The sequence below is a fragment of the Aulostomus chinensis genome, chromosome 4 (assembly GCF_037954235.1).
Source record: "Aulostomus chinensis isolate RoL2024-O1b breed Wild chromosome 4, RoL_Achi_v1.0, whole genome shotgun sequence".
Classification (NCBI taxonomy): Eukaryota; Metazoa; Chordata; class Actinopteri; order Syngnathiformes; family Aulostomidae; genus Aulostomus; species Aulostomus chinensis.
Genome location: NC_141323.1, coordinates 12671983 through 12698100, shown reverse-complemented (window position 1 = coordinate 12698100; position 26118 = coordinate 12671983). Strand labels below are relative to the sequence as shown.

The 26118-nt window shown below is 44.3% G+C and overlaps 1 protein-coding gene across 3 annotated transcripts in view; it reads left to right on the top strand.

Annotated features, from left to right (window-relative positions):
• The window catches only part of LOC147262722 (E3 ubiquitin-protein ligase TRIM35-like), a 65794-nt gene extending 39739 nt beyond the window's left edge, over positions 1-26055 (top strand). For 2 of the 3 annotated variants that reach the window (XM_086201874.1, XM_086201876.1), the window contains exons 3-8: positions 23642-24077; positions 24202-24297; positions 24448-24678; positions 24753-24775; positions 24859-24977; positions 25150-26055. In XM_086201874.1, the coding sequence (XP_086058000.1) occupies positions 23642-24077; positions 24202-24297; positions 24448-24678; positions 24753-24775; positions 24859-24977; positions 25150-25694 (1450 nt within the window). In that variant the 3' untranslated portion in view covers positions 25695-26055. Of the gene's footprint in view, positions 1-7995; positions 8099-23641; positions 24078-24201; positions 24298-24447; positions 24679-24752; positions 24776-24858; positions 24978-25149 lie in introns of all 3 variants that reach the window. The other variant, XM_086201877.1, reaches the window with a different exon arrangement.
• Positions 26056-26118: the final 63 nt, after the last annotated feature.

Sequence of the window (26118 nt, the reverse complement as noted above, 5' to 3'; positions counted from 1 at the left end):
TACTGTCAAGGTTTACGGTTTTTAGTATTACCTTTGTGTTGCTCAGTGGTTACCTTGGTGCCCCTGTTGTAAGTTCCTGTTTTATTTTGAAATGCTCTTCCCTCTTTTGTCACTTCCTGTCTTCCTTGCTTTGTTCGCCTGGGTCTCATCACTTCGTCAACCACAGCCTTCTTTACGCGCTATTTTTTAATCAGGAAGAAGTAGATGAAAGTCTGCAGGACATGGTCGAGTCTCCATCTTGTTTCCATCAAATTGTGTTGATCAAAAATTTAAGTTGCACCCAAGATTAAATTCATGTTGCCTGACATCCTCCTTTCTCCTTCTTCACCTGCTTTCCCCACAATCCTTTACATCTCATTTCTTTCTCCTTCCTCCCCCATACTGTTGTCACGCTTTGGAGGAGTCGCAGCGGTTACTTGTCCTACTCATCGAGGAGTCTACCGTGGCATGCTGTGTTCAGTACCTGTCAATCAAAGGCAGATTTGACGGGACTGAGGATCTGTTAAAATCCTCAGAGATTTGTTGCTTTCAGGGTTCGAGCACCAGAGGCGGCCCAACGCTCCAACTATCAATCTAAGAGAAATTCCTGTGGCAGACAGTAGACAGGACAAGGGCATTCCTTAATGGAACGTGTTTATTTACTTGGCCCCAAATACAGGACATCCCAGCCACGACGGAACAGTTGGTAAGCCCAGTATGCCCCCTTACCGCTGGCGGCACTTATTTTGGTCCATCTTCACAAACCCAGCTGAAAGCCTATCAATGGTGCGCTTGAAATCAAAGGCGATAAAACAAAACCGGACAACTCCTGAGGCCGAGATGGCGGAACGTTTTTCTCCTTGTCCAGAGATGGATTGTTTTTGTTGTAGTTTCGCGATACCCCACTCGCCTATTTCGCTGTTGGACTTCTGGGATAAACACTGTGGTGGTTCCTACGGAATGCGCACTGAATGCCAGGCTGAGTAGGGGCCAATTGAAGTGTATACATGCCGGAGTAATTCAACCCCAAAAACTGCAGTTTCTTGGTTTGTCCAACTTCAAGAAACTCATACACATTGAAAACGTCCAGTTTTATTCCGACTTACACAATAAATCTTCTAACATTATGAGTGTGTCTTTGGCTTCTTGCCACCTCAAACCCTGTTTTCTTATCATGGTTCCAGGCCTGTTGGCCCAAATGTATTCATTCTGAGGAAGGTGGGCTCTGCAACAGCTCCAGATTACCACAAGGCACTTCACGGAGAACTGCACCCTAGTGGATTCTACTATCCCATCATTGTGTACCAGTGGGACCTCCGCTCAAGTTTTGTTATGATACGTTCCGGGTGCACTCACTATTCAGCCCACATTTCGTGCACTTGTGCCATGTTTCACTCAGAAGTTTCACAATGAGTTCTTGGAATTCCATTTCAGCTGGACCTTCAGTGGAGACACGGTGTCATAAAACCAATTTCAGAACTTCTGAAACACAAATGGAAGCAGTGAGTTATATATAGTTATATATATATATATGTATATATATATATATGTATATATATGTGTGTATATATATATGTATATATATGTGTGTATATATATATATGTATATATATATGTGTGTATATATATATATGTATATATATGTGTATATATATGTATATATATGTGTATATATATATATACACATATATATATATATATATATATATATATATATGTATGTATATGTATTTTTTTTTCCAATTATCAAATGCAAAACAGTGTTATCTCACTAATAATTGCGCAGCACTCAAATCCATTGTTCATTCATGCTTCCCTACCTTTGAAATATGGAGTGGAGCTGATGTGACAAAGCTATCAGCAGTGTGGAAGCTATTTTTTTCCACATGTCTAGCATCATGTTTCACTGTTGGGGATTTCAGCATCAACCCCAGTGATGGCCAGCAATTAGTATGACTCATACACCCCCCTCTGATGATCACGATACACTATTCCACTACTGCCGTCTCATATTCGTTTCATTAATAATACATTTAATCCATTTGCACCCCCCAGCCCTCCTGTAAGTGCGCTACATGCTTTGGAGCCATCCACAAGGAACTTCTGCAATCATATAATTTCCTTCACTCGATTAAAAAAGACAAGAAATGATGAAAACCGATGAAAAAGATAATTTTCTTCGGCCTCTTCCAAGAGTGGATTTTTTTTTTTTTTCTCTATTCAGGCTTAAAGCAGAAAAGGAAGCTCCAGAAAACACACAGATAAAGTAAAATATGATCCTTATATTCAATCTAAGACCTCTGCTGTAATTTGTTAACGAGCCGTTGTTATTCTGATCCTGTAAAGCGCTGAGGATGAGGCCGCCGTTAAGCCCCACTAACCCTGTTCATTGAGGACATGTCCACTGGCAGCCCACTGAGAAGATGGCGGTGACTGGGCCTGTCTGTGGCGAGAGTCTGATGAAACCCAATGAAATCAGCCTGTCAAAGCCAGCAACAGCATTTCTTTTCTTTCTTTTTCTTTTTTTTCTTTTTTAACCACAGCTTAATCGGCTCTGCCACTACATCCCATCGTTCTGTTGCACGAACAAGTATCCTCACAAGATGAGAGCAGGAAGAAATGACAGTCGTCGTTGTCATCTCCCCCCCCCCCCCCCCACACACACACACATTTTTTAAAAAAAAATCAATTTGTGCAACATGTCTGGAAGGAAATGGAGATGGAATTTATGGCAGGATGAGAACAGGAGAAAGGAGCATCCTCACATCCCTTCAAATCCCTCAAAAAGGGGTTTTAGATGTCACATAATCATACCAAATATATAGGAACCTCTCATTCCAAGTCAAGGAGAGATATGTTGTTTCCATCAGGACCAAATGCAGGAACACAATGTCCTGACAGTGTGAATCACACTGAAACTTATTTGGCCATAAGTCACATCAGACACGATACAAAGCACAAAGCCGTACTGAACATCTGTGAGGCCGTGACCGCCATTTAAATGCGTATCCGGCTATCACTGTATCCAGCTGTCTGATAGTGAGGGAGGTTCATTTAGATTGACCTCAATCACAAGTTTGTCTCACAAGTCTTGATAAATCTGGTGTAGGACAAAAGCGAGAGATTCTAGGATAAGGGTGTGTGGTCTGGATTAGACAAGCAGAAAGAGCCGTAATCTATATAGCTGGATAATCGTATGTATATAATATATACATAATATACACAGGGTGGAATTAAACAGCCCATTATGTTTCAAAGTAGCAACAGGAGGAGAAAAAAAAGTCCATTTCCAGTGAGGTTATGCAGCTTCAACTGACATCAGCATGACTGTCGGGGCATTTTTCCTTCCTCCTCTGAGCTCCGTACATCTTCGTTGGCACTGTGCTGCTACTTACTGAGCACACATGGACAGGGCATTAAACCACTGCTAGCTTTAGTGCTAGTCTTGCACTGGGCGCTAGTTAGTAATTCGCAGCGTCAAACAGTTAAGGACGTCTATAAAATCCGTACTTCCTGCTACGGTCGCTTGCTAGCAACTGTTGACACACACAAACTCCAAGTTGAGATTGATGCTCGCAGCTTTAAGACAGACAACCAGCAGAAATGCATGAGTGCTTCACAGGAGAACCAAAGGTCTTTCCACCTCATGAGAAAACATTTTCCCGTTCCTGTCTGTCCAAGTTTTGCGGTCAAAATCAAATATTTCAATTATTTTACAAAACAGGCCATTTCACCAGCGAGGACCGTGACCAAGAGGAATTTAGAGGGTGAACTTTTTTTTTTCCCCCAACCTGGACCCTATTTTTCTAACTGTCTGTCTAAGTGAGGGATGGAAGGAACAATTTTTTTTAAACCTTTCCAGAGCTGCCTCCAGCCCTAGAGCGGGCTGTCGTGTAATCCATTGGGGCAACTGGTGACCGTCAAATTTACGCCCACGAAAAGTATATTTCTTTAACAACAAAAAAAAAGGTTATTTCCATCACTCACTATGACACAGAAGTTAATAAAGTAGGGTCCACTTTGGAAAAAAACAACGTTCTCCTTCAGCAGTTTATGGCGCCGCTTCCTTTTTTTTAGTCCTCAGTTTAGTCTTGCAGACAGGGGGCCAAGCCTGATGTGATCTACCTCCTTTGTATCTCCTTCCCTCAGTCTTGCTGTTGTGTGTTTACTTGCCTGCTTAGCCCACGTCTTCCCAAGTTCCTATCAAGAGTCGTCTTCAGCTGCTGTGCATCAGTTGCTCTTTGGCTGTCCAGGCTTTTGCTTTCCAGGTGATTTCCATCTTTGGTGTCCTTTTCTGGTCGATTCTGAGTTTGTGGCCTCGCCGTCTTAGCTGCAGCCGCCGTTTTATTTCACGGATCACACGGTTACAGCTCCCTCCGTTTGACTTTTGTTTTTGTTGCCAGGAGACGCCGTGTCCACATGTCCATTTACCGCTCGCCAGGATTGTGAGCCGTACTTTAGGACAGATTTGACATGGCTGTCGTCGAGTCTAACTTTAGTCCTGACATCGTATTACCTGAACTTCCAGATGGTCTCAAGTCTTGAACTGAGCCTTGCTTAGATGGTCTTATTTATTCTATCTGTTTTGTATGTCTTGATGAGAAGCTACACACACACACACACACACACACACACACACACACACACACACACACTCTTACCTCAGAGAAGTCACGATCAAACTCGCAACCTTCATCTTCAGACGGAGTTTTATGGCTCTCGTCTATTCAACGTAAGATAATGAATGCTATCCCATTACACCAATTTAATTTCACATGAAGCTCAGTTCCATTAATAAAGCATAAGCTCTCGGTTGAATATTAATATTTATACGCCTGTGCCCTAACTAATAAAAGCAAAGAATTTTTTACTTCCCAAAGACCAACCCGTGCACAACTCCCTGCGGAGTGTCCTCGGCATGTTTTTATTTGATGATGCCGAAGAGCTCCTTTCTTTTCTCCCTCTTTTTTTTTTCTCTCCACATTTTCATTGTGAGAATTAAAGGTAAAATGCTTCCAGCTCAGCAGCTGCATTTGTTATTCAGCTCCTAATGCAGTATTTAGTCTCCATTTAAAATCCATTTAATAGTAATTAGTCGTCATACACTTTTAGCATCAACTTGAAGATGGTTAAAATCTATTGATTGGCCAGATAATCAGACTGAACATGAGTGAATGTTGATTTATGTGCCTGATACTTTCGTGTAATAATGTAAGTTGTTTTTTTTTTCCTTTTTGCGCTGCCTCTCCAGTTTTTACAATACCCGAACTTTTCCAAACTGAATTTTTGAATGCAACTGAAGCCGGATAAATCAACCCTATCCCCTCCTGTGCTCGTCTCCAGCCACCCCAGTGAAAGCCCTGGTCCTGCCTGTCCTGTTTCAACACTGCGGAACTTAATTTATGACTGACAATTAATCTGAAGGAGCCAAAACACTCCAGCGTGACCAGCGGAGTGTGACAGCACCGGCGAAGAAACAGCTCTCGCCCATTTCGTCTCCTGGTCGACAATCTGGCCCCGTCACCCAGCATTTATCTGCCTCCATACGCTTCCCCCCAAAAAACTCATTAATCTCTAATGGCTCCTCTCTGTGTTCCCACTGTGGCCTGTGTATGTAATCATTAATGGCTTTTCAATCTTATGCTATAGAACAGAAGCACGATTATGAAATGTCTTTTTCTTCTCCTTCAAAAAAAAAAAAAAGGATTAGATTGGAAATAGAAAATGTACGTGATCCCTCTTGTAGTTATTTGATGTTGAAGGCTGCAGATAATGGAGTGTGAGATGGAGTAGGCGGGATGATGACAGAAAATGAAAATGTAGAAAAGCGCCACGAAAGTCATAGTTCAAAGAAAAATGAAGAACTTGTGAAAGACTGTGAAAGACACAGGGGGAGCAAGTTTTTGGGGTTGTTGTTTTTTTTGGAGGGCAAAGGTGTTGTTTTTGTTTGTTTTTTTATACTCGTTTATTGAACACGGCGTCGGGATGCATTGAGACCACGATGGCTAAACCGTAAAATACCGGTGCACACAACAAACCCATCAATTACACACACACACACACACACACACACACACACACAAATAAATAAATAAAAAAACACTTCTTGAGATCAAATTGAACTTGATGACCCAAATTTAACAAACTCTCACGCTGGAGTGACACGTTCACTCGTTGGCGATGGGAATGTGGAAATTACAGCATCCTTTTATCTGCAGGCTTCTCAAGACTTCAGGAGAAGACGGGCGTTATTTTTAATCTGGTCCAAGATGATTGATGTTTCTTTGTTTTAAATGTTTTTGATTTTGGTTTCTTTTGGGGGGGGGGGGGGGGTATGTCAATACAGTCCAACCAGCACAAAGTTCAACAAAATTTAAAACCCCGAACACAACAGGGCATTGATTGATTGATGGATTGATGGATTGATGGATTGATTTCATTCAAACCATAGAAGAAATAATAAGAAAAACATACAATGCAACACAAAGTAAATACAGGTATTGGAGAAAATATATTGATACTAAAAACCAATATAAAGATGACATAAAACAGCAAAAATAAGTAAACAGGTCAAAAGAATATGCGGGGAATTGCAACACTTCAAATATGTTTCAATAATTCACTTCGTATGCGTTATTTTTTTAAGCTTTTTTTTTTTTTTAACGACAAAGACCTGAATTATGTGACATCCACTCCCTGAAGATCTGGTCACATGGCGTCTCTTGTTGATGGACAGAGCCGGTGACTTTCCCCTCAAATAATAAAAGATCATCCAACATGACGGAGGTGCCAGTGGCTGCTTGTTTTACTCTTCAGATACTTGTTTGTGTTCGAGCAGCCTTCCATATTTCATTTCCCTTTTCTAAACACATTTCTCCTGATTTCTAGGATCTCAAAGCCAAGAAAACAACTCTTCCTCCTTAAGATATTCAAAGCCTGAAAAAGAGAGAACTCACACGCTTGGTTCACAATAGCTCTGAGGCCAATTAGTGGGGGATTTGCTGTGAAAAAAAAAATAAAATAAAGAGACAGAATGAGGGCCGGCGTGAGAGGTGTGAGAAAGACTCAAAAGATATATCATCTGCATAGCTCTTTTAAAGTTTGTGTTTAAAAAAAAAAACAAAAAAAACTTTGTCATCAAGCGAAAAAAAAAAAAAAAAAGAGCTCTCCACTTCCCAGCAGTCACCTTTAACAATAGGATTAGTGCCAAGCTGGGTAGAAGAAAAGGCAGGGAGGGGGATAGAGGATAAAAAGTGGCGGGGATCACTGCTATCACTGATGGAGCCTGAACCCCCGAGACAGCAGACGTCTTTCTGTTTGATTTGTTCTCTCTCATCGAGTCTGTAGCCAGTGGGCTCGGGGCTGTTTGCTTGGCACCGCACAGCCCTTTTATCTTGCGATTGAGAGAAAAGAAGGAAGGGAGATAGCTGTGTGACCAAACGCTGAACCTTCTTCCTCCGCCACCTCCGAGGGAGCGCCAGAGGAAATGGCGTTGACCCCAGGACATCAGACTCCGTCGACACGTACCTGAAGCTTTTGACATTGGCGTGACCGTTCCGCGTGTCAGAGGTGCGAACGAGCGAGCGTCCGATACCGTGTAGATGACCTACCTGTGGTACTTAAGTGAATTTAGATAGAAGTCAATGTCCTCATAATAAAACACCTCTGTCTCGCCCTGCATCTGCAGGTGTCAGTGTTCGGAAAGGTTTGCTGTCCCAATCGATAAGAAAATAAATTACCGCTGGCAACCTCGCCACAGGGCTAAGGAGAGAGGTTGAGCAGCAGCTGCAATTTAAACACACTCTTCCAAAAAAAAAAAAAAAAAAAAAGGAGGAGGAAAAAAAAAGATGAGAAAATACTTTCAATAATGAGACAGCATCTCAGAGATTGGGACTGTACGTGAAAGAGATGGATCCGTCTCAATTTTTCCCTCTTTTCTTCTAAGAGGATTTAACAAGACAGCTAAAATGTTAGTGATTGGCACCATGACCCTCTGTCTTGTTACTCCACTTGCAGGCTTCGACTCCGAGTTGGTCAAGCATGTAAACGCACATCAGCTTATAACGGGCGCTGGTCCTGCCTTCTACAGGAGCTCACTGTCAATCCAGAAGGTCCTGAGGTAAATAAAAGTCCCATCTGACATCACAGCTAATAATCAATCGATCAGATTTTATTTACAAAGCCCCCCCACCTCCCCCACAATCACAGTTTAGTTCGGGGGGGCTTTACAAGGATGGAGTATGAGAAAGAATGTATGCAAAAGGTGTTGAGCAGCATCCAAAGTTGCTTGCTGGGTCCAAGGCAAACATCCGCGTCCCCTGCAGGATCAGTCACGATCAATCAGGACTGATGTTTCAGATGCAAACGAGAAGCAACAGCTGCAAATGGCAGAATAATGTACAGGAGCTGTTGGGGGCGGTCAGTGCTGGGTTCTGTAGCACGAGCTAACATCTCGGTACTGGCTAATTCGATTAGCTGTGTGTGCACTCTAGCTGTCAGCGCTAGCAGAACCTCAGGTCTTCGGCACCTTGTGTTTAGCTTGAGAAAACCTCACCTTAATCACCAACATAAAGCTGTCCTTGATTAACGCCCTGGTCATGGTAAGGTTCTCTGTTACCATGGAGAGTTGGCATGGCGTCACCTCAAAGTTTGCAGCTAGCTCAGATGTCTCTGCCGCGGTTAAACATGACTTATTGTTGTTTTGACTGCATTTAACGTTAAATTGACGTTCTCAAAGTCAGCCATGGATGGTCACACACTCCAGAGATTAGCTTGTCCTCCATTTTCTTCTTCTTGTGTTTCATGACGCGGGGCAACTAGCAGTTAAAGTGTGTGACGACCTCTGTTGTCAGCAACTCTGGGAATTGCAAGAAAACGCGAGTGTTTCTGGATATTCCATGATTCCGATGTACGGAGACACAAATCGTGAGTGCGCCCCTCTGTTGGTCAGGTGTGGTACTACATGTTGAGGTTAGCCGAAGCAAAAATAGATGGGAATTCCAACGAACTCTTAAGTGTTTAATTGCATTTGAAAAGTTAATTTATCTCCTTTGCTTAAACGAAACATAATCATTGGTAATTAAAGGTGACTCACTTGTGTGTAAACAAGAGTCACATTTATCAGGTCGGCCATGACGCTTGCAAGGAAAGAGGAAACGTGTTTCTGTCGACGGTTTCAGCGGGGACTTTGATCACGATCTTCTCGTCTCCTTGTGATTAGCATCCATTTTTTATGAGGCCACATGCAGCATCCTCAGCGGAAAACGTGCTTTGCCGCGGAACAGTTTGTCATTGATGGAAATAGACGTTATTGTGGAGAGATTCTGTTCGACGGTGCTGCATTTAACGGTTTCTGATGACTTTTTCATCATTAACGAGCGCTAAATGTGGTGCAAGTTCCCCGAATGGCTTCCATTATTTTGACTGCCTGAGCAGGTTTGAGGTTTAACTACTTGAAATTCAGCGCATCTGGTGAATATTGGTTACAGCATTTTTTTTTTTTTTAATAGTTACATTTTGTAACTGACGCTATGTGGAAAATCACAGAGGCAAAGCAGCTGCAGTGATATGTGCTTCATTTGTGCTTTATTTGGGTCAATTTCATCCGAGCAGACGGAGCCGAGCCGCAGCCACATTGATGTCTGTATTAGTGTCTCCTGGCATACAGATGAGAGTGTGTCTGGTCTGAGAGGAGCTCTGAGATTTCCCCTTAATGAGGTTGAGAGTAGCCCCACTCGGAGCAGGTAAAGCCAGAGTGTGTTGACCTTTAACATCCCGTAAGCATCCGTCACATAAACCTGACAGATTGCAAACAACCGGCTGAGGTAGCGGCCCGATCGTGCAAGGCAGAGAGGGAACGAGGGTGACGTCGAAGCCGAGTTAATCTCCATGTAGCCATCAGTCTTTGCAGCTCTTCGGAGATGCATAACCACACTCGCTGCGTGTATGTCAAGAGCTCACGTTTCACTTGACTCGTACACTTGCTTGCATCACAGTTTTCACACAAAACCACAAACTCTCTTGAAGCCACAACTCTGTCTTTTTAACAGCTTGTCATGTGATCACTGGCACCTCCGTTAGCTGGCAGGATAACTCCAACACAAATGGATGGAATTTTACGCGAATTCGGGGAGTAGATAAGTGGTTGTCATATGACAAGAGACTCGTTAGTGGAGGTGGTGTCAGAGACGGTACGGATGCCGTTCTCAACAGACCAAGCTTTGGTGATTAGGCACTTGAATTTGTTGTTTGTACCCTGGAACATCATGGAGTTCCTCAGTGCTTTCTAGGTTCTTGTGCATCAAATGCCATCAAATTTAGTTTCTCGCAACCGTTCATGCACGCGTTTGGCTTAGAAAGTACTTGTTTACCTCCCCTAGGAAGGCTGCATGGATACAGAATAGGAACGTTGTATCATTAAATAATCTGTTGATGCATTCTCTTCCTAACCGTCAAACTTGGTTCTTCCAGATCACTGATCCAGAACATGTTCCGTATCGTCTCCTTGGTCCAAATCCCCTCAGTGAGTTCCACCCAACTTTTTCAGAAATATCAACCATTTTATTGAAATTGGATCATTTGGATCTGGATATCCAGAACAGGATCACAAGGATTTTTCAGAACCTCCAAAAATGTTCTACTTTCAACCATTTTAATGAGGACTCATAGAATTTAAAAAAAATAAAAAAAATAATAAAAAAAACTGCCAGCAGCTTCGCCCTGCCAACAGTAACAGGATCCAGGATCTGGGATTTGGATCTCCAAAAGATAAAAACACAGCTTCATCTTTCAAATTCAGAATCAGTATGTTATTTTTGTTTTTTTTAGATCTCCTGCTAACAAGCAGACACACACAGGTGATCACGCTGACCTCCTCAGCGAGAAGAATAAACGCGCGCAAAGCGAGTTTAATGGATATCAAACCCAAGAGCAGGAGAAACTCCAGATGTAAATCCTACATTTGAGTCTTAGGGGTGAAATCCGTCCTCCATCTCAATCCCGCACAAAAAAAGCACTTCTTGAGAATGAGTTTTTGTGTGTGGAGCAATAAATTATGAATAAGAGGTAGAACAACATCAGCCGATATAAAAATGGATTGGAGTGTTGAAATACTTCACCTCTATCCTGCCTCCCTGTATTCCGTCTCTCTCCTTATCACTTCGCTCATCGATCAGATCCTCCCTCCACCTGTCTGCCGGCGTTATGATAATGAGACCTCCACATCTACCTCCTGAATGTGCGGTGGGGGGAAAAACCAAAAACACCCAAAACTGGAAGAAAGAAAAAAAGATCCACTCTCAATGTTTTATTTGACTCTTGTCCTTCTTCCGGTTTTATATGGCCCATTTCCGAATAGAACGCCATCCGAGCCGCGTTGATCAATAGCACTGTTTCATGCAGCCGCGTGGTTACGGTGACATAAGTGCCGCTGAGCTCTCGGTAAGACCCGACCTTCACCGAGGACACGGTGTGGTCAGGGAAGGAGCAAACAGCAAAACAATTATCTCAGCACCGCCACTCACCCTCCATGCATCAGGAATCGAAAAGGCCTGACTGAGCCCAGCGACCGCGAACGTCTCTGTCTGCCGATCGAAGGCTGATTATGGCTCCTGCTGCGGTTTGAGCACCTCTCGCTGCCAGCAGCGCCAGTCGACGTTCCCCATCTTATTACCGCCTTTACATTTTTTGTTGTAGAACTGTTGCTGCGCGATTATCTGATGTTCAGATAAAGTTATTGTTTTGCGGTTGGGAAGAACTCCTTCAACTAGATGTGGCATTCATTCGATTTAGGCCATCGCTAAGTTATGAATATTTGAAACGAACCCCCCCCCCCCAAAAAACAGAAAAGGAAGTGTGTGTGTGTGGGGGGGGGGGGGACAGGCCGCAAAAGACTTCAAAACATGGCGTTGCTCTGTCTCACTCACGCTAAACCTGTGATTTCTCAGCCGAGCTGCAGGATAGTCTCATTATGCAATTGCTATCATCAAACACTCTCAGTCTGAGCTTCACTTTAAGAGTTTGCTGTGTTTCCTCGTCTTGAAAGGACAGAAAGGAGGTCTCTTATCAGTTCCCCCTCTCCCTCCGCAATCTGCCCAAATGAGCTTCCTCCCCCACCCCCTCTTCCTTCTTTTCTAAAAAAAAGAGAAAAAACAAATTTCACGAGCATATTAAAACATGTCAAGACATAAAAAATCATTAGCCCTTGTAGTCTGACATTTAAATGAAACTCGCTCTGTGTCATTTAGGGACACCGTCTCGCAGAAATGTCAGACTAATAAGGTGCAAACCTCATCTGATTCAGAGTGCATCTTAAAGTAGAAGATGGAATTGATGTTTTCAGCCCTCTGGTGTTCTCGCCATGTGTCTTCCAGATCCTCCATCTTTCCTGCATACATACTTAATATCAGCCCAGTAACGCTGACGGTGAAAGGGAGTTTGTATTTGCACCATTTGAAAGAAATTAATCAGTTTATCCAACTTTATTTATGCGTCGCCGTTGAAACGAAACACGCCGCGATTGGAACTTCTTCACGACAGGGTCGATGCACTGAAGCTGAAAGTACAGTAAAATATAGATAAATAGAAGTGGAATTAAAAAAAAAAAAAACGCTCTTTAAAGGTAAAATTGTGAAATACTACACAAAGCAAAACGAGTCCAAATTGACGAAAATGAGATTAATCCAAATGACACAGTTAAATATTAAAGAGCAATAAAAAAAAAACAAAATTAGAAAACACGACATAAAAGCCAGATTATAAAGGTGATAAATGAACAATATAATGACCAAAAACAACCTTTTAAGGATGATTTAATTATGCTGTAAATCACTCATTTATAATAGAATGTTTTGCAGATGGCATTGTTGATTTTTTTTAACTTAAATTTTGCCCAAACCCCCCCCCCCCCCAAAAAAAAAAACAAAACCAAAACATATTGGCTGTAAATGATAAACCTGGCAGTTGTTTGGATGCAAGGCCCAAAAATGTTAAGAGTTTAAAATGAGCCAGAGCTCTTCCAGTGCGGTGACTGGGATGAAGTGGGATCTGAGGCCAGGCTGGAGGTGGGTGGTGCTGCTGGTGTTGCTGGTAGCAGCTTTGGCCTCGACGCCACTACTGTGTTTCTCTATGTGTTTACTGGTCATGCTCTGTAGTGGAAAGTAACACGCATTTATTCAACTACTTGGGTACAGGGTTGGCAAATATTGCGCTTTTGCCAGAGGGTTTTTTTTTTTTAGATCATGATTTTACATCATGGGCCATAACCTCTATCAAGCAGGTTATGACTTCTGTTCACCTAATGACTGTGTCCAACGTGGAAGCATGGATAGCTGCCATCAGATATGGTTGCTAACTCGGTTGAAAACTCAGCATTGGTGCAGAAGAATTCGTTATTCCCATTCGTTCGCTTGCACACCTCCCTAGGAGAGAATTGTGGAGGGTTTGGTGTGGCTTGAACTGTCAGATGTGATTCTGCTGATCAGTTCCTCTTAGTTAGAAGGAATGGTAGAGATGCTCATCACATTTAGATAATGAAATTAGTTTATTTGGGGCTTTTCATTTGTCTCTGTGTTGGTGCCACTTGCAGCCCTTGTTACTTTTGATAAAATAACAAATACCAACGGGGCGGCACGGTGGTGCAGAGGTCAGCACCGTCGCCTCACAGCAAGAAGGTTCCGGGTTCGAGCCCCGGCTGGAGCACAGGATCTTTCTGTGTGGAGTCTCCATGTTCTCCCTGTTCCTGCTGGGTTCTCTCTGGTACTCCAGCTTCCTCCCACAGTCCAAAGACATCAAGAGGGGACCAGGTTAATCCAGACTCTAAATTGACCGTAGGCGTGACTGGGAGAGCCAATGGTTGTCTGTCTCTATGTGTTGGCCCTGCCATGGACTGGTGACCTGTCCAGGGTGAACCCCGCCTCTTGCCTGAAGGATGCTGGGATAGGCTCCACCCCCCACCACCCTTAACAGGATAAGAGGGAGAAAATGGATGGATGGAACAAATCACAACGCTTGTCTGACTATTAGTCACTCCTCAGAGTTCCTGCAGGGTTGTCACATATTTTTGAGGTTTTGTTTCGGGACTGTGAGGACCGTTGCTGTGCTGACTGGCCATGTTATAGATTCCCACAGTCACACACTGTTTGCAATGGAGATTTCTGTCATTCAGATCTTTCTTTTGACAAATGTATGATATCATTTTGATGCAAGCAGCCCCAGGACTGGTGGAAACAATGAGTGGAATCAGACAAAGCCATGGAGGTACAGTTGAACCAGCCCTCCCCCTTTTAGTGCAGGACCCAGCTATCAAGTCATTTATCAAGCGAATAATGTGGCTCACACTCTTCACTGTGCATGTCCTGTGCTTTTATCACTCCCAGTAGGAACACATACTACTCACCAACCCCCAAACACACACACACACACACACAGAGGACTAGTAGGGGTCAATGAGAGATTGTGCTGCTCTACTCAGTAATCCATATCTTATATTTGCCCCAACATAGAGCTATTGAGGGAGGACCAGGGGTATCTGTCTCCCACACCAGCTCTTAATGCGCACTATCACGTAACAGCAGTGCTTTGGGTGTCAAACAGGCAGGGCAGGCACATCCATCTGAAACCTAAGGAGACTTCTCTTCCGTGGGTGAAGGAAAGCAGGGGGCGGGTCTGTTCCTGGAGAGCAGAATCAAGCTCTAGTCAGTGAATTCAGAATAAGTTTTAACACAGAGGAGGGTGAGATTCATGTCTCCGACTTCAGCCCTGCAGCTTGTCAGGTGACTCCACAGCTGATCTGACATATTGATGATTGCCTGAAATGAGCTAAATGACCCGCATAGAGACGGTCGGTGCATCGGTCCGCCATGGACCCACGGCCATGACAAAAATACAGTCTACAATTTGATCTCTGTTCATATTTTTCATGAATCTCTAAGAAAGAGAGTGGTTGAGATGACACCAAAGGCTGAGGAGATTTAAAAAGTCACATGTAACTCAATTCTAGCATAAAATGATTGTGAGCACCCCCCCCACACACACACACACACACACACACACACACGCACCCATCATTTCCTTCCTCACACTCTACCGTTTTTTTGTTTTTTTTTCCCCCCGATAACAGAGCGGTGCAAAAAACCTAATAAAGATTTGGGTCATCACAGACAGCGGATTCATCCGGCTAAAACAAAATTGTCATCACTCTGCTTTGCTGAGCCGGAGTGTAAAGGAACGAGAGGAAGCCAGGAGGGGAAATGGGTTCGCAAAGAGATTGAGAGAGCAGCTGTGCTTGGCTTATTGGTGTGAATACTGGAATCATCAGGACATTTCTGCAACCACTTGTCACATTCCTACCGCTTGACTTTCCGGAATATTCCATGTTTTCCATAGAAAAGTGTCGTCTCGGCCCCCCCCCCCCCCCCCCCCCCCCCTCAAGCTATCTCAAGTCAACCGTACTTTCACATAGACCTCAAAATGTTAAGAAATCTCTCCACGGTTTTTCCACGTTAAGCCATCGTGTTTGTGTCATTCACACTTTTTACAAGGCCGGAGTCCAAACCTTCACTGTAATTTCAGCTCTTCTTTTTATGTATCAGTGTGGCTTGTGCAGCCTGGAGTGGTGATGTCATCAGTGACTCATGTATGATATTAATACGGGCTGAAGGCACAATGTCTCCTGGAGCCCATAATCACGTTAGCATTTTTTGAACAGTGCCCTCATTTCAAAGTCGATAGGTTATTGATTAAATGCTTGAGAGGAGTTGCGCAGTTCACTCCGGTTCAAGATGTGTTAACGTGTTTTATGTTAGCAGATGCAACCCTTGAAAGACCAGCTCAAAACTGCGTTGACTGGGAAGCGCTTTAAAGTGAGCGCACTACTACAGACTACACGCAGCAAGTTTTATGTCATTCTGAGATCAAAGACTTTGATCTCAAATCAGAATGCAGGGACAAGTTTGCGCGATGTTAACGTCCATATTGGACCAAACACCTGAGGTCTTGAGACACAAGTGCCTCTCAGCTGGTTTGATCGACAACCCTGGACTAGATCTGACGTCACTGAGTGGTTAAAGATATTGGAAAGATTCATCCTCAGCTGTTCACATCGAAAGCCAGCTGCTAACTCAAAGTTGACCATTACATATAGCCGATACATCTGTTGACATCGGTGACTGTTTGGCAAAATGGCATGGATACAAGACCAATCCAGAACCAGGGAGGGAGATCCTGGTTCTGGGGAAGCGACGGGTTCACAACCGGGGCTCAATATTGTAACAGAGGCACTAAACTCAGCATCACTTTGGTCAACATCACCGCAACTTTGAGCGGCGGACCTGCCGGTTGAGTTGAGGCAAACATGCAGAGTTATTACTTGGTTGCATTCAAAAGGACCGTGTGCTGCGCCCTTGAGTCCATGCGCTCACAAAATCATGAAGATGAACTTTCAAAAGAACCCGAGGTAGGAGCTGTGTAAGATGAGAACCTATGAGAAGTTCTTCATCCTGCTGGCCGATACAGACACTATATCCTGGAGTGTGTTTATCTGTATCAGGCCAAGCAACAGTGTCCTCTAGCAGGGTCTTTTTTGCAAAGAACCATTTCCCTGAACTCTTCCTCTTCATGGGCTCGATGACAAGACTCTGCGGCCATTCTTTTAAGGCCTTTGTCCTCGTTGTAATGCCCGAAACACTCACTTTGTCGTCACGTGCCTCACCTCATGTGGACTAGTAGAACTGCCAGAGGAGTTGCGAGAATATCTGACCGTTCCAAAGACATTGAGGACACAGCACCAGAAGGGAGCATCCTCTTAATCAGGCCCAGGTGCGTCCATATTTGTTGAAAATACTTTAATATGTCTTGTATGTGTTAAATGAAGTCCATGCCTCAGGGATTCTGGGTAATGAGGTCAAGCTTCTTCTGACAGAACAGCATAAGGAGGGGAACGCGAAGTACAAGAGGGACACTGCCTCAGTGAGCAGTGTTGATCATCACTGTCACGTCGAGAAGCGGGTGAGGAGGGATGGAGAAGGCTGGGAGGCGACAGCGAGGTGGAGAGAATCAGAGAGAGGGATGAGATAGAGAGTGCAAGTGAGAAGGAGAATAAGAAGAAAGAGGGGGAGGAAGAGGGTTAGCCTGATCGACTGATGACTATCAGATGAGGGAAACCTCCATCTCTCTTTTTTCCTCTTCAACCCATCGCTGGCTTTTCTGTGATTAAGTTTGCTAAAGAAATGAAAAATAAACATTCAGGTTACCATTGTGTTTAAATGTATTCCTTCTTTCAGCGAGCTGCAGATTATTTCAGTTTTATTTCAGTTCAGTCATGGGATCTTCCTGAAGAAGACCTAAAACTAGTGATTGATGAATATTTACTGAGGCAATAAAGGGAGAAGTTTCCTCAGAGACCTCCTTACATCACTTCCTGCAAGCTGCCCCCTGCTGGCCGCTAGAAGCAATGCTGATTTATTGTGATTATGCTGATTTTAGTATTGTGTAAACAACAGTCCTCACAAAGATAGAAACACAAGTTAACCCGGAGGTACAGGCAACCTTCAAGACACCCCAGTAGTCTCCTGAGTCCTTGGTTTTCCAGCAGCTTCTCCAATCAGATCAAATTTACCTCCAATTTCATAAACATTTGCACAAAAAAAAAAAAAAAAAAACATAAAAATGAGAAGGCATTGCTGCATGCAGGATTGTGTGTCGGTGTGTGTGAGCAACAACGCATTGTTTCAGTCCAACCCTCCCACACACCTTCAAATACACACTGAAAATAGCTGACAGGGAAAACTCCATGTTTTATTTTATTTTTATTTTTATTTTTTTGGTCACTACCTCGCACGCGGCTCTCGGTGTCTGTGCCATTGCTGTCTAAACTTTCTCAGCCTTTGCCAAAGAGAAAAATCTATTTAGGACTGAAAGGAAAAAAGGCACCTGGTGTTCGGTGAGAGTCCCGTGTGCGCAAGAACAGTGAAAATTACACAAAACGCTCAATGAATGTGTGAAAACGGCAAAATGAAAGCTGATCAAATGGATGTTCCACGGTATTTCTCTTTGATGACAGTGCATGATTTATTGATGCCTCACTTGTATTTTAATCTGAAAAGATCAAATATAAGAGGAAGAAAGTGTAATCTAGTTTCTAGGAACCCCCCCACACACACACACACACACACACACACAAAACCACGCTGCTCCCTTTTTCTGTCTCAGGGGTAGAAATTACAATTGTGACTAACTGAGAGATTAATCTTTTAATGTCATCTCTTCACACTTTGCACTGACTCAGCTGCTACTGACAGTATTTTCACCGCAGCAACTTCAACATTCAGTGAATTAAATTATGAATTATACAGCAAACGCGGGGAATGTTTAAAAAAAATCGCAGCAGGAAACGTGTGAATGAACGGAACATTCTGGCGCATCAATGTAACATTTTGTACTTTGCGTGCTGTTTTTTTCCTTGTTTATTTTTTTTAAGTTGTGTTCTCCTGTGTGTTTGTTTTACTTCCTGTCCTTAACTTCCTGCCGTTATTTCCCACACACCTGTCTTCACTCGATATTTAGCTCCGCCCCTTTACATACACCTGTCGCTGCGTCCGAATTGCCAAGTAGGTCGGATCGTAGGTCTCAGAGTAGGTTGTAGGCTGTCCGAAACCACAACTGGCACAAGTAGTGACCTACTTCGCAAACTAAATTCCAGCCTAAACACGCCCACATTGTAGGTCGGTTCAGGTGCATCCTACGGAGCAACCTATGGTCCACAACACACCGCGGACTTCTTCTTCGTCCCCTAAAACACTTGTGGACCCGCAAGCCAAGTTTGTGCCACCAACAGTCTCCCATTCTTATGCAACACCAACATTTATAGTCGTTGTTGATGACTAAAGGTGTGTTCACACCAAACGCGACGCGGTGTGAACACACCTTTACAGGTGCGTTAATGTGCTTAATAATAGAGAGTGAGTGAAAGGTGCGTTCAGAGTGGAGTGCAGTACGACAGTCAGGCCAGCAGGTGGGGCTTTCGTTGATGCCGTCTACCTATTTGCGTTATCTGTGCTCTGCCAGCAGAGGTCGTGCTTCACCACCAATCTTCTAGGGTGTCCGAATGGTGCTGCCGTGTTTAGGTTGTAGCAGTAGGCTGTAGCGGTAGGTCGTAGCAGTAGGACATATCAGTAGGCTGTAGCAGTAGGTTGTAGCGGTAGGTCGTAGCAGTAGGACGTAGCAGTAGGCTGTAGCGGTAGGTCGTAGCAGTAGGTTGTAGCGGTAGGTCGTAGCAGTAGGACGTAGCAGTAGGTTGTAGTGGTAGGTCGTAGCAGTAGGACGTAGCAGTAGGTTGTAGCGGTAGGTCGTAGCGGTAGCTCGTAGCAGTAGGTTGTAGCGGTAGGACGTAGCAGTAGGTTGTAGCGGTAGGTCGTAGCAGTAGGACGTAGCAGTAGGCTGTAGCGGTAGGTTGTAGCGGTAGGACGTAGCAGTAGGCTGTAGCGGTAGGTCGTAGCGGTAGGACGTAGCAGTAGGCTGTACCGGTAGGTTGTAGCAGTAGGACGTAGCAGTAGGCTGTAGCAGTAGGTCGTAGCAGTAGGCTGTAGCAGTAGGTTGTAGCAGTAGGCTGTAGCGGTAGGTCGTAGCAGTAGGACGTAGCGGTAGGTCGTAGCGGTAGGTCGTAGCGGTAGGCTATAGGTTGCCACTTGGCAAGTCGGATGCAGCCTGTGTTTGCCCCTCAGACTTCTGCCAGGTTGCGATGCACATGGTTTCCTGGTGGTTTGGTTGCTTGTTTTTTTGGGGGGGGGGGGGGTTATGCTGTCTGGATTTGGTGGCGTCAGCGAGATTTCTCATTCTGTCTAAATATTTTAATCCTTCTTGAAATGTCCCCAAAACATTCAAGTTTTTTTAAACTCACATGAGGTAATTGTATTGCTTTTAAGAGTAATAACACAAAGTTGTGGCTGAAAAACCTTTTTTTTTTTGTTTTCGTTCTGTTAAAGTCATCATTCCACTTTTCTGTTGGTAGATGGTCAACATGTCTCCTTCTTCTGTTACCGCCATGTGTGTCGCTGGCTGTGCCACCATTTTGTTGAAGGAAAATATGCGTTTTCTGGCTGAGTTCATTCGCCCTGAAGTTGAAATGGGGCCAATCCTTGTTTACCTTTTTCGCAACATCTTCAAAGTTCCCGTTTTCTGGACAAGCGAACGGAAACACGGCTGGTGTCCAGAGTCCTTCTCTCCCTCCAAGTCCCAGTTTTATACTCAGCTATGAAAAGTCCATCAAAATAGAAGCTTCTGTTTGACAAGTTGAGGTGTGTGTGTGTGTGTGTGTGTGTGTGTGTGTGTGTACCTTAAAATTCACCATAGAGGTTAATTTAAAAGTCGATTCTGCGATGCAAATTCCCCCGATAAGGAGTGAAGATGAACTGTGACATTGTTGATAACTTTCAGGGGGGGGGGGGGGAATCTGCTGATTCAGCAAGTTTAAGAGATTAATCAGAGGCTCCCAAACTTTCCATCTCGGGACCTTCAAAATAAAAGGGCCAGAGATTCACAACCCAATTATCTGCGGAGGCGGTTGTAGTAGACAAATGTTGCACAAAATAAATAGTAATAAAATTCAACTGTTATTGAAGTTGCAGCACCGATTTCACGTTTAGAAACAATTGAAGACTTTTCAGAATGTTTTTGTTTTGTTTTTTTTAATTTTTTTCTTTGATTACTTTTCATCAACTCCCCGTTTTGCTTTTCTTGACCTCTCCAAGGGGTCCCGACCCCCTCTTTGGGAATCCCTGTCTGCAGGACGTTTTCTCTCTCACACACACACACACATGCACACACACACACACACACACACACAGAACTTCCTTGCTACGATTGCCGTTCAACCTCGTCTCATGAATCAAGAATCGAACGCAGCATTTTGATCGGCAAGCTTGTCGTCGCTCTGTTAAAACCGAGTCTTGAAATCATACATAATCAATACTCGCACTCGTAGCCGACTGCATTGGTAATACGTCCACGTTGTGTTTATGTCTTGTTGCTGCTCCTTAAGCTGCATTTAACTGGTGGCTTGTTTAATTGTTAAAAAGTCATCAGTTACAACTTGTAATGTAGATACTTTTTATCCTGAAGGGCAGTTTACGATTTCAGAAAGTGCTACCTGGATAATAGGATATGCTCTGCTATTCTTCCAATGGAAACTGGTGTGTGTGTGTGTATCTGTGTGTGTGTCTTTGTGTGTGTGTGTGTGTGTGTGTGTGTGTGAGAGAGAGAGAGCAGACACTCAATAATGAAGTGTGTGTGTGTGTGTGTGGGGGGGGCAGGGTGCACCATTAAATGACACAATAAAATCTCTCCTCTTACGGCTTCTCGTAATTCACCAGCTTCAGCTCACTTTTTATGATTCTTCCTCCTCAGCTGCTCAGCCCGTCACAATAAGAGTCTAATTTGGCACACGTGTTTTGCAAATATAGGTTTTTGGAATCAGTCTGGAAAGTATATGTATTTATATTTGTGTATGTATATGTCTGCCTGTGCAGCAGCTCATTTTCGGTCATGAATATTCCCCTGGACGAACGCGGAGCTCCGAACCGCAGACGGGATTTGCAGTTGTGGTGCTCAGACAACCGGAGTTGTGTCTGCGGCACGTTAGACTGCCTGTCCTCATTAGATGCTGTGAGATTGACACCACCACCACCACCCCCCATCCTAAACACACACACACACACACACACACTCACACACACTTTCCCGTGAACAGCTAATGAATCACTATTAGCTCGGGTCACGGCAGCTGACAACCAATTTACAGGGAAGAAGAAGCTGCAGTCGCTGATGTGCAGGTGAATGTCAAAGTTTAACTGCTTTGTGCAACAGAAACCTATCAAGTGTGTGTGTGGGGGGGGGCACGTGTGTGTGTGTGTGATGCCGTATCTGTTGATGTTTGCCTGTTCGCCTCCAGTCGTTGATGGAGAGCAAAGACTCGTCTGACTCGCCCGCATGACTTCTGACTGCGGCGCCGCAGCTCAAACGCAGGGGCATCCTGACATCTGGTGGACTCAATTATTACCACAGAAGAAGAAGAAGATGTCAGTAGAAAGTTCTGAGTGGGTTTTTTTTCCCCCTTTAATCGAGTGTCTCCCAACCACTGGAGCGGGTCCCGTGGGCGAGGCGTGAGTGTCTTAAAACGGACCTCAATGCTCTCCAGATGGGAAGTTCACTTTTTGGAGGGAATTTTTTTTTTTCTTCAAGTCAAATATTAATCTTATTAATGTAAAAAGATATTAATCTATTAAATATTAAAAGAGTTGGGTTATTTTTCCATCATGCATTGTTCTATTGTTTCATCATAATTGAAGTGCCGCCCACCTGACTGTTGCTGATGTGCTTTTTATTGTAGAAGTGACCAATATCTGCCGATATTATCGTGCGTCCTTCGATCAAACTGAATAAAGTTTATGAAAATACTGAAAATTATTTAATGGCATCATGAGACATCCTTGATTCCGTTCGTCAAGCTAACCGCTAGCGTGCTCCTCACGGTAAAGTGTTAGTGCAAGGATTCTTTGACGCAGAGGCGTTTCAGAAACATGGCTTCTTGTGCTGACTCCTTGACTTTATTTTGAACTTTTTAAATTAAATACCAACAGAACTTTGGCGGCGTCTCACTGCTTGAGGAACCTGCAGTTTGGGGTTTTTGTTTTTATTTTTATTGTATTGGTCACAACCATCATGTGCTGCAGGTGACCACTAGATGGCAGCAACAGCTTTCACTGAACGAGGAACTTGACGATCTCATCCTGGACTCTTTCACTGGCGTGTAAATACATGTTCAGAGTTTAATTTTAATATTTATGATCACATCATTAATGTGAATGTGAAATATGGTCTTCAATCTGTTTCTGCTGGGTGATTAAAAATATATTTATATATATTTTTGCGACAGGAAAGGAAATAAATAAAGCCAAAAAAAAAACAGCCATAGGAATAAAAGTAACTTGCATAACAGAAATATCTTATATATTAATATTCATAGTATATTCAGTATACTAATATTCACCTTGATCAGTCACATAAAACATGACGTGTGAACGTTAGGATGTCAAAAAGTGAAAATACAAACAGGCATTTATTCTATTTCTTTGTTTTTTGTTCTAAATTGTGACATAAACAAGTAGAATGAGGAAAATGGTTTGGGGATTTTGTGAAGAAATGTTTTTTTTTGTTGATGTTGTAACTTTACACTTAAATGACAAATTCTTTTAAAAAAGATGTGAGCTAAGCATATGAGTGTGTGTGTGTGTGTGTGTGTGTGTGTGTGTGTGTGTGTGTGTGTGTGTGTGTGTGTGTGTGTTGGAGAGGGAGAGAGACGGTCATATATTGAGATGTGAGATTTCAGTGACAGTTAAGAGTTAAATCTCTCTGCTTCTGGGACTCCGCCTCCTGGGGTGACTCATCAAAACAGGAAGCAGGAAGTGAACCCAGGGGGGCTCGTATGTTCTCTCTGGCACTTTGAACTCTTGTCGTCTGTTGCATTATCGATCTGCGTTTGCAAGTTGTTACGGCTGATTTGGGATCAGCCGAGGCGTCGCCTTCACAAGCAAGACAAACAAGGGATTGTGGGTAAAAGCTCACAGTGTTGGAGAGGTGAATACACCTTTGCTCTACTTTTGTTTTCCAGTCAGGCAGGAGGCATCAAAATGGCAGGTAGGTTCTCGCTCCAGGAGGTGGACCTGTCCTGTCCCATCTGCTGTGACATCTTCCGGGACCCGGTGGTCCTCAAGTGCAGCCACAGCTTCTGTGCCCCCTGCCTGCAGCACTACTGGGCTCCGCAGGGACACAGCCGGGACTGCCCCCTGTGCAGGAAACCCTCTCAGGATGAACCTGTTCCCAGCCTGACCCTGAAGAACCTGTGCGAGGCGTACGTCCAGGAGAGCGAAGGAGCGGAGGGGGCGGAGCTATACGCTGACCCGCTGGAGATGTGTCCCCTTCACGGGGAGAGGCTAAAGCTCTTCTGCCTGCTGGACCAGGAGCCCATGTGTGTGGTGTGTCACACGTCCAGGAGACACAAACAGCACGATTGCTGTCCCGTCAGCGAGGCCGTCGTGGACGTGAAGGTAAACGTGAGTTCGCCGGATCCGCTCGGCTCCAGCGGACATTCCCGTTGTTCCCATAAGTCACACAAACGTTCGCCGGGATCATTTCCATAAGATACCACTATCATTTTTTACTTCTACTCAGGAACAAAAGAAGTGTGAGCTCAGCTCTCTGCAGGAGAAGAAGGAGGCGCTTGACAAAATGATGAAAACCTACGAGGACTCCGTGGAGCACATCCAGGTGTGACGCTGCTTCTGATGTTGCTCATCAGGGCCCCGGTTTGACCTGTTGACCCCCATCAGATGTGAAATAAATCAGCAGTTAGGTAAAACGAAATAAAACCGAAACAAACGGCCGAGAGTCTCACAGTCAGTGCTTCTTCTAAACCAGGTCCAGGCTCGGTACGTGGAGCGGCGGACGCGCGAGGAGTTCGAGAAGCTCCGCACCTTCCTCCGCCAGGAGGAGGAGGTGAGGTTGGCGGCGCTGCGGATAGAAGAAGAGCTGAAGAGCACAGAGGTGAGACAGAAGATGGAAGAAATCGGCAGGAGCATCAGGTCCCTGTCAGAGTCCATCAGAGCTCTGGAGGAGGAGATCGCCCTGGACGGCATCGCCGTGCTGCACGTGAGTCCACAGGTGGATGCAACTCTCTCTCCTCCACTCCACCTGTCAGCTCAAACTTTCATTTTTTCTTTCAGAAATGCAAAAAGTCAGCGACAAGGTAAAAAAATATTAATTTGGGGGGGGGGTCATTTTATGTTCTAACGGAAGACCAGAACCTGCTCTGTTTGTGTTCCCCCGCAGAGAACTGGGCTCACTGGAGGATCCGGTCATGGCTCGCGGAACGCTCATAGATGTGGCAGGACACCTGGGTTCTCTGACGTTCCACGTGTGGGAGAAGATGCTGAGGATGGTTAAATACAGTGAGTCCACACACGGGGGGGGGGCGGGGGGGTAGAGTTCATCTGATGTCATTAAACCGCCGTCGTCTTTTAAAACTGTGGGAGCGTTTTGTGAATGTTGAATAAAGAAAAGAATAAAACGCCCTCTTTTCCGCGTTGCCGGTGAACCTTCTGCTCTGTCACAACCCTCCAGCCCCGGTGACCCTTGACCCCAACACCGCCGCCCCGTGGCTCATCCTGTCAGACGACCTCACCAGCTTCTCTGACATCGCCGGGAAGCAGAAACTCCCGGACAACGCGGAGAGATTCGACCCTGACACCGCCGTCCTGGGCCGCCAGGGGTTCACCTCGGGGAGACACACTTGGGACGTGAACGTAGGGGACAACCAAGCGTGGGTGGTGGGCGTGGCCAAAGAATCCGTTAAGAGAAAAACCAAAGAATCCTCCGTGCTGAAAAACGGCTACCTGTCCGTGTACTTTTACCACAAAATGTACTTCGCAGGGACGTCGCCTCTGACAAGGATTAACTTGAAGAGGAACCCGCAGAGGATCCGAGTGCTGCTGGACGTGGAGAAGGGCCGCGTGACGTTCACTGACCCCTCTGACAACACGCACATCTACACCTTCAAGCACGCCATCACTGAGAAGGTCTATCCCTACTTCTGGGTGGGTTGTGAGGGGTTCCCCCTGGTACTGGAGCCTCTGGAGGTTTCCGTGAAGGCTGCCGAGTACTTTTGAGAGTTTTTCTTCAGGAGGATAGAGAACTAGTAGAAGAACCTGCAAATACTTTCTTGATACTTTTCTTTTTTTGAATGTTTTTTTTTTTTTGCTAAAAGATTTAATGATTTGCACATTCTAACTTAATACATTTGCACTTTAATCTCGTTCAAATGTCCTTGTGTTTCTATGACAGTTCTGAACAAACGTGGCCGCAGAGTTTAGCTCAGGTCCTGGTGTGTCTCTGTCTGATGGGTTCATAAATAAAAATGGCACAGTTTCTGTAATTTTTGTCCGTGAAGACGCTCAGCCTGCTTTGTGTGTTCATACTACAAATCACTGGAGTTTGGGTGTGTTGATTATAAAAAGAATAAAGAAATCAGAAGGCAAAACTTTCCTCCATGTTGTTGCTTGTTTTTTTGTTTATTTTAAACATTTCTAGGAT